Here is a 14,919-nt window from a genome sequence, read left to right as displayed (position 1 = left end):
ACTTCTGAGACATGCAAATCAGTCTTTTATCTCCGCAACCACAGGAGATTAAAACTCAGTCTTTTGCATCTCTCCTATTTCCCTTTCAAGTATCTCTGCTTGAAGAAGGCCATGACATCTTTTCAGGTACAACATTCCGTGCTGTCTCAGGGCAGGTCTGTCAGTATAATCCACATAGAAATTCTTCAGAAAATGGTCATTTTATATTATCAGCCATTTTTTGCTCAGTGTCCTTGCTTGTATTTCTTTAAAAACACACAAGCCTTTCTTAAAAAGTTCAATATGCCCATAAGTAATTTGTGGCTATAATTTGCTTTTCATGAATGACAGTGTTAAGAGGGAGCCTTAAAAGTAATGAGTTGGAGACATTTATGAAGGAAATTCCAGACTTTGGGGCCTAGGTGACTGAAGAAACTGTGGCCAACAGAGAAGGAGTGGAAGTGAATTTTACAATAGGGCAGAATCAGAGGTATGCAGAGTTCTGGGGGGGAGAGAAAGCTATTGAGTTGGGATGAGGTTCCAGAAATAGGGAGGGGCAAAGCAATGAAGGGATGTAAACATGAGAATGAGGATTTTAAATCAGAGGTGTTCAAGAACTGGGAACAAAAAACAGTTGGTGGAGGTAGGGGTGATGGATGAGTAGGACTTGGTGCAGGATCTGATATGGCTGGCAGAGTTTGGATAAGCTGAATTATGAAGGGTCAATCAGGAAAATACTGGAATAGTCATATCTAGAGATGACAAAGGCATGGATTAAATCTTCAGATGCAGGCTGAGGCTGGGGCACAGGCGGGTGCTGTGATGGAGGGGTAAGTAGGTGGTCGCGGTTATGGACAGTATATCAGGTTAGAAGCTCAGCTTGGCATCAAACAGAATGCCAGGGTTACAAACAGTCTGGTTCAATCTGAGACTGTGGCTGGACAGGGGATAGAATCAAGGGTGAGGATACAGCCTGTGCTAGAGCCTGAAGATGATGATGTCAGTCTTTTCAATGTTTAACTAGAGGCAATTGCAGCTCAAGCAGGACTGGATGCCAGACAAGTATTCTGATAACAGGTAAATGAAGATATATAGCTGGGTGGTGTCAGCATACATGTGGAAGCTGGCCCCATGTCTGCAGATGGTGTTGCCAAGGGGCAGCATGAGGTTGAAGAGTAAGGATGAGAAGTCCTAGTGAAGACCTCCTACAACCTCACCTCTGTGAATTCTCGTTAAAACTTGTTCCAAGAATTTGGTACTAATCATTTTAAACCTGTGATTATTATATAAATCAGCTAACTTAATTAGAACCCATAATCGTGTTCTTGAATAAAATTTGGGAAAATGGCTCATTGTGAATTTCTACAAACAGTGAACTCAAAGAAAAATATAATGGGATGATGTATTTGTTATATCTGATAATGTTACAGACTTTCCAGAGTTTACATCTTAGTTGCTCAAAATGATTTACCCTCAATGAAAACCATTTATAATCTGCAATCTCCTTATGAAAAATTCTCAGTAGAGTTGAATAAAAACCAAAATAAATCATGGTTTATATGCTGCAAATTACAAAATGTCATCCTAAATGTTTGACTTCTACCAAAATTAATGCCAAATCTATTATTATTCTGGTTTCTTTAAAAAGGCAGTGTCTCTTCCTGAGGAAGTGTTTACCATTTTTGCCTTTGGGGACAAGAAGGGTGAGAGGAATTGTGGTGAAGTTTTAGTCACAATTCTATCATGGACAATTGATGTGAAAATGTGTTTATTTTTACATATTACATTAGACGTCAATTAACAAGTAAATTTAGAACAACTCACATCACTTTTTGATGGAGATATTGCCCCTTTAATATTAAATGCAGTAGTTAAGTTAGTCAAAGCATATTTGATAACCTGCATGGAGGGGGGGGATGGAGGGGAGAAAATTGTTCAGTGTGCTATATTGTGAATGCATTCAAAAAGAGTGCTTACAATTCTACTGTAAATGGTAGCCATTGCAATTCTTCTTCCAGGGTTTCACTGACAGAATGTATTCATATTTCTTCCAAGATCAACCGTTAACGATTAGTCCTTCATATAGCTGAATAGAATTTGGAAAATGGCGAAATGTGAATTTCTGCAGGATATCCTGCAGGATAATGGCTAGCCTGAGCAGATCATTTCATGCTGTATATCGTGCAAACTCAAGGTCGTCACTTTTGGCCCTAAAAAATGCCCAGGCTACCTCAGATTACCCTGGAAGGGCAAGGTAGCTCAAAAATTTGAGCAACAGGTGAAGTTAGCTGTTGCTTGCTACTACTATGCAATAGCAACACGTGTGATATTCGCCACTAACAGGATGCTGCCATCAAGCCAAAAAGACGTTTTCCTTATCACACAAATGAGTAATGTGGTATATGAATACCAATGTCAGTGTGATGCTCGGTATGTAGGCTGTATGTCCCAAGACTGACAGATCATATCAAACAGCATGTCCCAGCTGCTGTATGCAATGGATAAGGTACAGACCATACCCAACCAACCTGTGCTTGTAAAACTCAAAACACAGTGTCCAACATTAGATTTGATTCCGTGATTGGACAACATTTGCTAAACAATCCTCAATGTGTTAAGAATTATGCTGACATCCAATTTAAGATTGTCAGTTGGGTTTGCACTGTGGTGCATTTGCCTGTACTGGAAACTACACTGGAAGCTACACAGGATCTTGTTCTTTGCAGACAGAAAGAACATGTACACGCCCTGGTGCCTGTTTCAGTTAAACAAAACAAGTAACAGCCATTTGTTGGTTCATACCCCATGGCAATGTCTTGACCAATCAAAGTCAAGCTGCTGGTTTAAATTTCAAACAATGTTTGGCAGTTAACTGTCAGTCGCCATCAACTGGTGCATCCTCCAGTGCAATGTCTCTACCAATCAAAGTGCTCTGGCCAACCAATCAGCACTCTCTTCTCATACAGTATAAATATGTTGTTTCCCCGACATTGGTATTTTCTTGCGTAGAGTGCCAGGTGAAAAGCTTCACCAAAAAAATCTTTTTTTTTAGCAATGCTCAAGTTCTGTACTACCAAACGATTAGACCCTCAAATCTTAGCACTCTTCATCCACTAACTCCTCTGGCCTGAGATGGGATCCTCACATCTCTATTGCTAAAGCTGTCTGCAAGGAAATTGGTGTTTTCTCATTAATTCTTAACTTCCTGGAAAGTCTCATATTGCGTCCCATACCAACAGGCTTTGCTCACATCTATCTTACACTTTGCACAGACGAGAAACTAGAAAAACGTCTTGCCCTCCCTTCTGGTCCCCAGTCTATTTTTATGTAAATACTGCCGTGGTCAGCTGTCCTCTAAATGTCCAAATATCTTGACTGACAACCTCAGTCTCCTCACGACATCCCGACTGTGTTGAAATCAAGATTAATCAAGATTGCGCAGGATAGCGAAACTGTGGGGCTTCGTCACCTCCCTGATTCCTGCAAACTCCGGGCTTTTAAAAAAAACTCAAATTCATTTCATCATCATTTTCTGATGTACGTGGTCTTTTTAATTCTTCTCAATTGTAGTGATGTACCGCACTTTGGCTTCTCATTGAAAAGTGAACGGGAGGTGTACCCTAGCTTGATATATTCCCGACAGTCCATACAGTTAAAAAAATGGTATAAGTTACGTTAAAGTATGAAAGTAACGGAGCATATTCGGTGACTATCTTTGGGAAGGTTGCTTTCTGGCTAGGAGGGAAGCGCCCACTGTCCAGCAACCGCTCGGATTGCGGGCAAACACAATTAAATGTGATGTGATTCACACTCAAAAGCAGGCAGAGAGAGAGAGCGATGATTTGCATTTCTTTCAGCGCCTTGGCCAGCCGGTTCTGTGACAGATGTGTTTGTGCAGCCGGTTACTGAGAGACCAATTAAAGCTTTCACACTCTGCAGTTTCCAACAAGCATTTCCCGACCGGTATTGTCAGGAGATTAAGTGGCCACATGACCGTATTATTCTGTACAATACTCTCTCGTTTAGCCTGGACTATTCAGTCAATGAATAGCCCGACACGTGGGCTGGGATGGAGGGAAATCGGGCAACTTTAAACGAAAAAAAATCAACTTGTTTTGCTGCAATATCTTTAAACAGTCGATTTGCAATAAACATTCATTTCGTTTGCAGATGATCGCTGAGAAAATAAACGGTGGGGAGAGTATGAATTGGCTGTGAATTGTAGCAGGAAATGCTGGTGTGGATTGTTAACTCGTTACAGGACCAGGTACTTACAGGACAAATTTAAGTAACTTGGGTGTGATAGTCTGCTTAGCTCCCTCGATTGACACTGCGGCTGCCATGGCTGCTCTTCAACTGCACACGACAAACCAGGACAGCCCATCGCTCTCTGGCATACAGACTTTCCCCGAAGAGTTTGGATCCGACAGTGGGGATGAAGCTTTATTCTGCGATGCAGACCTGGAGCTGAACCCCTTTGATGGACTGCCTTATTCTTCCCGCTATTACAAACTGCTGCAAGAAAGGAAACAGCTCCCGGTGTGGGAAGCTAAGGGCGCCTTCATGGCGAGTTTAGTGAGCAATCACTTCATCATCCTATCTGGAAACGCCAGGATCGGGAAGAGCAGCCAGGTAAGAACAACCAAGCTCACGGAAAACTTACAACAAAAAGAAATGCTTACTTCATCCTTTTTTTGGTGTGGCTTCAGTGATTATCCTACTGCATGATGCCCAACTAGGTTTTGAAAAAGGCGCCAATGTTATCAAATGTTTGCCTATACTTGAAGTGGTGATGAGGCACGGCTACTGTAAACCTTCAAACAAGCCTTTAGTTTCAACTAACATTGTGCATAACTCTAAACACAGAGCAGTTATCCCTGTGATTTCTGCTGACCTGCCCTTAATGATAAGGCTGGCATTGAAAAAGCAGCTCTGGCAGAAAGAAACACAATGCACGTTTTGTGGTTCGTTTGTACTGTGCCAACATCCAGATAATATGAACAAATGTTTACAACGTGTTAATCAGTAGTGATAAAATTATATATTTTTTCCGGGAATTCTTTCCGTTTTTAATTAAATGTGGCGATACTTTTAAGTGACTGAAACATGAAGCACATTTGGAGATGAATTTCACTTGGATCTTGTACATGGTATACTAACTTATAGAACCTGGAAGATTTTTTAAATGTAATGTGTTTTTTTATATTCTAATTAATGGGAATGCATAACTTTGAAACATGTGGTTTTATTTTTGTTAGCAGTAACACAGCAACCAGCAAAAAGTAATAATGTTTCTCTTTGTAATGGTCTTTTAATATCTCTGAAGTAGCAATTGAATCTCTTAACCAGCACGGATGTCCAAGTTTGTTAATACAGCTGTTACTTGAGGGGAAATGGCACAACTTTAGTTGAAAAGTAGATTTACCAGTGTAATCGCGAATGACCTCTATTGAGAAATACAAGCAAGATGGGGGCGGGTGACCTCTTTGCAATGAAGGTGGCATTGTTAATCGAACAATGAGCTTGGTCACAACTACTAAAGATCTGGTTGGGGAACTGAACAAAGTTGTATTCCCCTTTATTACAAGAGGATAAATACAAAGTATTAATATTATTGTAAAGTAGTAACACAATGTGTATGAATATGAAGGAATGTAATAGTTAAAGATGTGGACAGAGACTAGTTGACAAAAATGTATTAAGTAGTGATTTTGTTTGGTCAGATTTTTTCTCATTTGCTTGTGAGATGTGCGCCATCCCTGACAAGGCCACCATTTATTGCCCATACCTAATTATCTTTTAGAAGGTGGTAGGGAGCTGCCTACAACTGAGTGGCAAGCTACAACACTTCAGAGGGCAGTTAAGAGTCAACCACATTGGTTATACATTTTGTGTTATACATATAATGAGATGAGTATTCTGTGGAAAAGAAGCATGCAGGTCAATTCATTGTGTTTCAATTTCCACTGCTTTTGCGTATTAGGTTGTGTATAAAAGGAAGGTAGTATAAGACAGGAATTCAGTCCAAGTTATGAAGTGGCTCATTTCATATGAGAAACCTATTGTTGATTTATTTGGAAAGAGACTTGAAATGTGTGAGTGGGGAGGATGTGCACAATATATTGATTCTGTGAATAGCATGATAAGTTGCATCAACATTGGTTGGATGGTTATGATCTGGAATGCACTACATGAAATGTTGGTGGAAACGGATTCGATAGTAACTTGAGAAAGGGAATTGGATAGATATGTAAAGAGGAGAAATTTGCAGTACTATGGGGAAAGAGCTGTGAACTGGGATGAATTGAATAGCTCTTTCAAAGAGCAAAGACACAATGTGTGCTGTATAACTCTAATTTGCCCGTACACACCATTTTATATCCAAGTATATAATGATGCTTTTCTAGTGATGTTTCATGACATAAATGGACATGTACACTTGTGTTGTATTGTTCTGTTTTTCTTGTATTTATGTACTTACAATGCTGATTTGCTCTTCATAGAGCAAAGTGAACGTAGCAAGGTGCATCTAAATAGTGCCAGACCACCACCTCCAATTGAAGCAGGTAACAACAAAAATATGGATAGCAATGATGATGACTCATGAAGGACCAGTTTTTCCAAGTTCAGCATGTCCCACTTGATTTGTATAGGAGTATAGATCATGACCTACTTTCAAATGAAAGCTGTTACAAGAGTATTACAGCCACATACATACATTGAAAGGTGGGTACTCTGAAGAAGTTGAACATCCAAATACACAGTTCCATTCCCCATGAGCGAGATGGTATGCGCTGCAAGTTACCATTAGCCATTTCTAGTGGAGGTCCCAGCTACACAAGTAATAAACAAAGTTGGAGCATCTCTTTTGAATGCTTTAAAGGTTTAGGATAATAACTCACAAATATATATGAGTATATCCATAAGCATTGAAAAACAATTTTTAAGTAAATCTTTAATGAATGTGCACTGTTTGTCATTCTTTGTGCATTTAAGAATATTTTTGCTTTTGGACAACTACAAACACAATAACTGACTTCTGTGATGCCTCTTGTGGTAGGTTCCTGTTGCATAAAAGTTGAGGGCAGAATGACCTTTCCTAATAGATGGCTGACTGCCCCTACAGCTCTCTGTGGGCCAGCTGCCAAATATACCTCAGTCACAATCACCTCATGTAATATTCCAATATTATGCCCAGGTTGTCAAACTGTTGCATGCTTGTGTGTATCCAGTCACCAGTGTGTTTTTCACAAGCTTTTCTTTAATCCATTTTTGCTGGAATCCTGGGAATCCTGGGAAATGTGAAAAAACGTGCTGTTGCCACTTTTTAACCAAGATTATGTCACTTTTTATTTCCGTTTCCATTTCTGATAAGATTAGCAAAGACAGAAGGGCTCTGCCTTAAAAGTTGATTAGTTTCTATGTTTCAGATCTTTTTTATTAATTCACATTGATATGGACTTGTAACAAGATATTGCAGATAAAAACTGCTCATACTCCATGTCACAAAAATATAAACGTCTGCTTTTGAGAATTTATTTGTGAAAATGGTAAATCTACATGTACCCATTTATTTTATCTTGAACCTGTATTCTTTTCTGTATTCTAGGTAAGCTTGCTTATAGATTGCATTCCCGCAGGACACCTAGTTTCAAAACCAATGATTTCTACTTACTGACAGCAACGATTATCTTTGGAGCCTTTTTTAATTTACCAAACCATATCTTGCTGCATAGAATTGGATAAACTAAATATTTTTCTGCAAATATAAAGGGTTTATTTTCAAACCATCGAATATTTGACCACTTCATCACCATTTTTTTAAGAATGCTTTTTAAATCATTAGAAGTCCTAGCTGAATTTGAGCCAAGACTAATGGCTACACAAGTTTAAAATTTGTTGAGCGCACCCGTTCCTCTTGGCTTTACATTTATATCGGAAAAGCAAATTTCAATGAGGAACTGGAATGAACTAGGTATAGGAACTCTTGTTTGGAACCTTGAGTTTCCTTTTTAAAATAATTTCTGTATCGGTTTCAAAATCTTAGTGATAATTTTAAAAAAGACTTCCCCTTTATTTTAAGCTGAATATATAAAGTGCAATTAGAGAAATCTATGATAATTGTACAATCTCGGATGCTAAAAGAAAATTTCTTCCTTCTTCATCTATATAGTAACTTTCAGACATCAACAAGCAGAAACCTGTATTGTTGATCATGCAATGCTGTAGACTAACAGGTTCTACTGTGCATAATAGTCTTCACCCCTTCAGCTCAGCCCTGCTGTCTCTACCATATTTAGTTATGACTGCAGCAAAGTAGTGAGAATAATTATTAAGTTTATTTTAAATTTGAGATGCATATCAGCAGTTACCAGTTTTATGGGTTTTTTTTTTCTTTCACAGAACTTGGGTGTCTGGCTAGGCCAGCATTTTTATTGCCCATCCATAATTTCCCTTGAGAAGGTGGTGGTGAGCCGCCTTCTTGAACTGCGGCAGTCCATCTGGTGTAGGTACGCGCATCGTGCTGTTAGGGAGGAAGTTCCAGGATTTTGATCCAGCAACAGCGAAGGTGATATAGTTCCAAGTCAGGATGGTGTGTGGCTTGGAGGGGAACTTGCAGAGGGTGGTATTCCCATTCATCTGCTGCCTTTTTCCTTCTTGGTGGTAGAGGTTGAGATTTTGGAAGGTGCTGTCGAAGGAGCCTTGGTGAGTTGCTGCAGTGCATCTTGTAGATGGCAACACATTGTTGCCACTGTGCATCTGTGATGAAGGGAGTGGATGTTGCAGGTGGTGGAAGGGGTGCCAATCAAGAGGGCTACTTTGTCCTGGATGATGCCGACCTTCTTGAGTGTTGTGACTCATCCAGGCAAATTGAGAGTATTCCATCACACTCCTGACTTGTGCCTTGTAGATGGTGGACAGCCTTTGGGGATTCAGGAGATGAGTTACTGTCTGCAGAATTCCCAGCTTCTGACCTGCTCTTGTAGCCACAGAATTTATATGGCTGGTCCGGTTTCGTTTTTAGTCAATGGCAAACGAAGGATGTTGATAGTGGGGTATTCAGTGATGGTAATGCCATTGAATGTCAAGGGAGATGGTTGGATTCTGTCTTGTTGAAGATGGTAATTACTTGGCACTTCTGTGGAACAAATGTAACTTGTCACTTATCAGCTCAAGCCTGAATGTTGTCCAGGTCTCGCTGCATATGGGTACTGACTGCTTCAGTATCTGAGAAGTCATGAATGGTGCTAAACTTTATGCAATCATCAGTGAACATCCCCACTTCTGACCTTTATAATGGAGAAAAGGTCATTAATGAAGCAGCTGAAGATGGCCAGGCCAAGGACATTACCCTGAAGAACTCCTGTATTGATGTCCTGGAACAGAGATGATTGACTTCTTCCTTTGTGCCAAGTATGACTCCAACCAGTGGAGAGTTTTCCCCCTGATTCCCATTGACTACCGTTTTGCTAGCACTCCTTGATGCCACACTTGGTCAAATGTGGCCTTGATATCAAGGGCAGTCACTCTCACCTCACCTCCTGACTTCAGCTCTTTTGTCCATGTTTGGACTAAGGCTGTAATGAGGTCACCCAAACTGAGTAGCAATGAGCAGGTTATTGCTGAGTAAGTGCCACTTGATAGCACTGTTTATGACACTTCCCATCACTTTGTTGATGATCGAGAGTAGACTGATGGGGTGGTAATTTGTTAGATTTGTTGGATTTGCCCTGCTTTTTGTGGACGGGACATACCTGAGCAGTTTTCCACATTGCTGGGTAGATGCCATTGTTGTAGCTGTACTGGAAAAGCTTTGCTAAGGGTGCAGCTGGTTCTAGAAACATAGAAACGTGAAAACTAGGAGCATTCGGCCCTTTGAGCTTGCCCCCCCCCATTCAATATGATCATGGCTGTTCCTCTATCTCAACACCATATTCCCGCTTTCTCTCCATACCTCTTGATGTCCCTAATATCCAAAATATTATCAATTCCTTTCTTGAATATACTCAGTGACCCGGCCCCCACAGCCTTCTATGATAGAGAATTCCACAGATTGACCACTCTTTGAGTTAAGAAATCTTTCCTCATCTCAGTCCTAAATGGCCTGCTCCATATCCTGAAACTGTAGCCCCTGGTTCTAGGCTGCCCAGCTAGGGGAAACATCCTCCCTACATCTAGTCTGTCTAGTCCTGTTAGAATTTTATACGTTTCAATCAGATCTCCTTTCATTCTTCTAAACTCTAGTGAATATGGGCCCAGTCGAACCAATCTCTCCTCATACAACAGTCCTGCCATCCCCGGTATCAGCCTAGTGAACCTTCGCTGCACTCCCTCTATGGCAAGTACATCCTTTCTTAGGTAGGGAGACCAAAACTGCATACAATACTCCAGGTGTGGTCGCATCAAGGCCCTGTATAAGTGCAGTAAGGCATTCCTACTTCTGAACTCAAATTCTCTTGCAATTTAGGCCAACATACCATTTGCTTTCCTAATTGCTTACTGCACCTACCTATTTACTTTCATTGACTGGTGTACAAGGACACCCAGATCCTTTTGTACATCCACATTTCCCAATATATCATCATTTAAATAATACTCTGCCTGTCTGTTTTTCACACCGAAGTGTATAGCTTCACATTTATCCACGTTATACTGCATCTGCCCTGCGTTTGCCCACACACACAACTTGTCTAAATTGCCCTGAAGCCTCCTTGCATCCTCCTCACAACTCACAACCTTGCCCAATTTTGTGTCGTCAGCAAACTTGGAAATATTGCATTTGGTTCCCTCATCCAAGTCATTTATATATATATCATGAATAGCTGGGGCCCCAAGTACTGATCCCTGTGGTACACCACTAGTCACCGCCTGCCACCCAGAAAAAGACCCATTTATTCCCACTCTCTGTTTCCGGTCTGTCAATCAATTGTCAATCCATGCCAGTATACTACCCCCAATCCCACGTGCTTTAATTTTGCCCACTGGCCTTATGTGGGACTTTATCAAAAGCCTTCTTGAAATCCAAATACACTACATCCACTGGTTCTCCCTTATCTATTCTACTAGTTACATTCTCAAAAAACTCCAGTAGATTAGTTAAGCATGATTTCCCTTTCATAATCCTATGCTGACTTTGTCTAATCCCATTAATGCTTGCCAAGTGTTCTGTTACCATATCTTTTATAATAGACTCTAGCATTTTCCCCATTACTGATTTAGGCTAACTGGTCTGTAATCCTCTGTTTTTTCTCACCCTCCTTTCTTAAATAATGGAGTTACATTTGCTACCCTCCAATCTGTAGGAACTGCTCCAGAGTCTACAGAATTTTGGAAGATGACCACCAATGCATCCAATATTTCCAGGGCCACTTCCTTTAGTACTCTTGGGTGTAGATTATCAGGCCCTGGGGGGTTTTCAGCCTTTAACCCCATTAATTTCACTGGCACCATGTTTTTTACTGGCACTCATTTTCTTCAATTTCTCCCTCTCACTAGACCCTTGGTTCCCTAACATTTCTGGGAAATTATTTGTGTCCTCTTTTGTGAGGACAGAACCCAAAATATGTTTTCAATTCTTCTGCCATTTCTTTGTTCCCCATTATAATTTCCCCCCATTTCTGACTGTAAGGGACCTACATTTGTCTTTGCTAATTTTTTTCTCTTCACATATTTATAGAAGCTTTTACAGTCAGTTTTTATGTTCCTTGCAAGTTTACTCTCATACTCCATTTCCCCCTTCTTGATCAATCTTTTTGTCTACTTTTGCTGAATTCTAAACTGCTCCCAATCCTCAAGCTGCTGCTTTTTCTGCAATTTTATATGTCCCCTCTTTGGATCTAATACTATCCCTAATTTCTTTCATAAGCCATGATTGAGCCACCTTTCCTGTTTCACCATATCACCAGACATAAATGAATAATTGTTGTAATTCATGCATATGTCCCTTAAATATTAGCCATTGCCTATCCGCTGTCAACCCTTCTAGTAAGATTCCCCAATTCATCATTGCCAACTTGTACCCCATATTCTCTTAGTTCCCTTTATTTAGATTCAGGACCCTAGTTTTGGATTCAACTTCTTCACTCTCCATCCTCATGAACAATTCTATCATTTTATGGTCGCTCTTCCCCCAAGGGACCCCACACAACAAGATTGTTAATTAATTCTTTCTCATTGCACAATACCCAGCTAGAATAGCCTGCTCTCTAGTTGGTTCCTCAACATATTGGTCTAAAAAAACATCACGTACATACTCCAGGAAATCCTCCTCCACAGTATTATTGCTAGTTTGGTTTGTCCAATCTATATGTAGATTAAAGTCACCCATGATTACAGTTGCATGCCTCTCTAATTTCCTGCTTAACACCTTCCCTTACATCTCCATTACTGTTTGGGGGCCTATAGACAATGCCCACCAATGTTTTCTACCTCTTGGTGTTTCTTATCTCCACCCAGACAGATTCCATATCATGATTTTCCAAGCCAATATCCTTCCTCGCTATTGCATTGATTTCCTCCTTTACTAAAAATGCTACCCCACCTCCTTTCCCTATTTGTCTGTCCCTCCTAAATATTGAATACCCCTGGTTGTTCAGTTCCCATTCTTGGGCACCCCCCTGCAGCCATATCTCCGTAATTACAACTATATCATAACCATGTATATATATTTGCATTGTTAATTCATCTACCTTATTGTGAATGCTCTGCGCATTAAGATACAATGACTTTAGACTTATTTTTTTAACTTTGCTAGTCATCTTTGCTTTATTTTGCACTATGACCCCTTTTTTTGCCCTTGTTTTTCCACCTTCCACTTTTGCTTCTTACGTTTCTGTCTTTTGTTTCTATCCTTGTTTCCCCCTCCTCTGTCTCCCTGCTCAGGTTCCCATCCCCCTGCCATTCTAGTTTAAACCACCCGCGCCCCCCAACCCCCACCCCCGACTGACCGCAATAGCAAACACCACTACTTGTTCTTTTAATTACGTCGTTGGTACCAATATGTACTACAACCACTGGCTGTTCACCCTCCCCCTTCAGAATGCCCTGCAACCTCTCCGAGACATCCTTAACCCTGGCACCAGGGAGGCAACGTACCATCCTGGAGTCTCTTTTGTGGCTGCAGAAATGCCTGTTTGTTCCCCTTACTATTGAATCCCATATCACTATAGCCCTGCCACTCTTCTTCCTCCCCTCTTGTGCAGCAGAGCCGCCCATGGTGCCATGGACTTGGCTGCTGCTGCTTTTCCTTGAGAAGTCTTCTCCCTCCAGCAGTATCCAAAATGGTATATCTATAGAGAGGGGGACAGCCACAGGGGATTCCTGTATTACCTGCCTTCCTCTACTCTGCCTGGTAATCATCCATCCTCTTTCTGCCTCTTCAGTGTTTACCTGCGGTGTGACCACCTCACTGAACATGCTGTCCATGATAATCTCAGCATTGTGGATGCTCCACAGTGAATCCACCTGCAGCTCCAGCCCTGAAATGCAGTTGGCCAATAGCTGCAGCTGGGCACAATTCCTGCACACATGGTCGCCAGTGACACTGGAAGTGCCTATGACTTCCCACATAGCACAGGAGGAGCATATCACAAGTGCGAGCTCTGATGCCATGATTTCCCTTTTGATTAAACTCATTAGATACTCCATTTAAAGAATACTAGTTTTGCTAGGGACCTTATTCCACTCCAAACACTCCCCTTGCAGTCCAAAGTCCTCACCTTATTTTGTTTAAGCTAATGGACTGCAGCAGTTTAAGTAGTAGAAAAAGTAGAAGTATTCACCTGACCCTACTTGCCAATCAGCTGCCTCCCCTGCATCGCGTCACTTTTTGAATCGTGACATCCTCCCCATAACTCGCGCTCTGTCCTTGCACCACTATCAGTTCCCACTCTCTTTAAATCTCCGCTCTGACTCGCAATGCCAAGGCCTCCACTCATCTCGTATTGCCTCCCGGTCCTGTTCTGGGAGACCACGAGCTGTTTTATCTGCTCCCTTCTCTCACACTGTTTTATCGGAACACTCCTCTCATGCTGTTTTATTTGCTCCGCCACTATCGTGCTGTTTTATCTGTTCCACTGCTCGTGCGCTGTTTCATCTGCTCCCTCCTCTCATGCTGTTTTATCGGCTCCCTCCTCTTGCGCTTATTTATACGCTCCCTCATCTTGTGCTGTTTTACCTGCTCCCTCCTCTTGTGCTGTTTCATCTGCTCCCTTTGCTCGTGCTGTTTCATCTGCTCCCTCCTCTCATGTTGCTTTATCTGCTTCCTCATCTCGCGCTGTTTCATCTGCTCCCACCTTTCACGCTGTTTCATCTGCTGCCTCCTCTCATCCTGTTTTATCTGCTCCGCCGCTCTCGTGCTGTTTTATCTGCTCCATCCACTTGCGCTGTTTTGTCTGCTCCCTCTTCTTGCAGTGTTTTATCTGCTCCCTCCTCTCACACTGTTTTATCTGCTCCCTCCTCTCACGCTGTTTTATCTGCTCCCTCCTCTCGCGTTGTTTCATCTGCTCCCTCCTCTTGTGCTATTTTATCTGCTCCCTCCTCGTGCACTGTTTTATCTGCTTCCTCCTTTTGCATTGTTTCATCTGCTCCCTCCTCTCATATTGTTTTATCTGCTCTGCTGCTCTTGCGATGTTTTATCTGATCCCTCCTCTCGTGCTGTTTCATCTGCTCTGCCGCTCTAGCGCAGTTTTATCTGCTCCCTCCTCTTGCGCTGTTTCATCTGCTCCCTCCTCTCATGCTATTTTATCTGCTTCCTCCTCTTGCGCAGTTTTATCTGCTTCCTCCTCTTGCGGTGTTTCATCTGCTCCCTCCTCTCACGCTGTTTCATCGACTCCACCACCGTCGTGCTGTTTTATCTGCTCCCGCCTCTCATGCTGTTTTATCTGCTCCATCCTCTCGTCCTGTTTTAACTGCTCCGCTGGCCTCACGCTGTTTAATCTG

General features: G+C 41.6%; 1 protein-coding gene across 1 annotated transcript in view; it reads left to right on the top strand.

Annotated features, from left to right (window-relative positions):
• The first annotated feature begins 4,320 nt into the window (after positions 1–4,320).
• Positions 4,321–14,919, top strand: part of LOC121289666 (putative pre-mRNA-splicing factor ATP-dependent RNA helicase DHX32) — a 52,301-nt gene continuing 41,702 nt past the window's right edge. The window contains exon 1 of the mRNA XM_041209292.1: positions 4,321–4,611. Coding sequence (XP_041065226.1) covers positions 4,321–4,611 — 291 coding nt within the window. The remainder of the gene's footprint in view (positions 4,612–14,919) is intronic.

The sequence above is a fragment of the Carcharodon carcharias genome, chromosome 17 (assembly GCF_017639515.1).
Source record: "Carcharodon carcharias isolate sCarCar2 chromosome 17, sCarCar2.pri, whole genome shotgun sequence".
Lineage (NCBI taxonomy): Eukaryota > Metazoa > Chordata > Chondrichthyes > Lamniformes > Lamnidae > Carcharodon > Carcharodon carcharias.
This window is presented reverse-complemented; position numbering and strand designations above follow the sequence as displayed.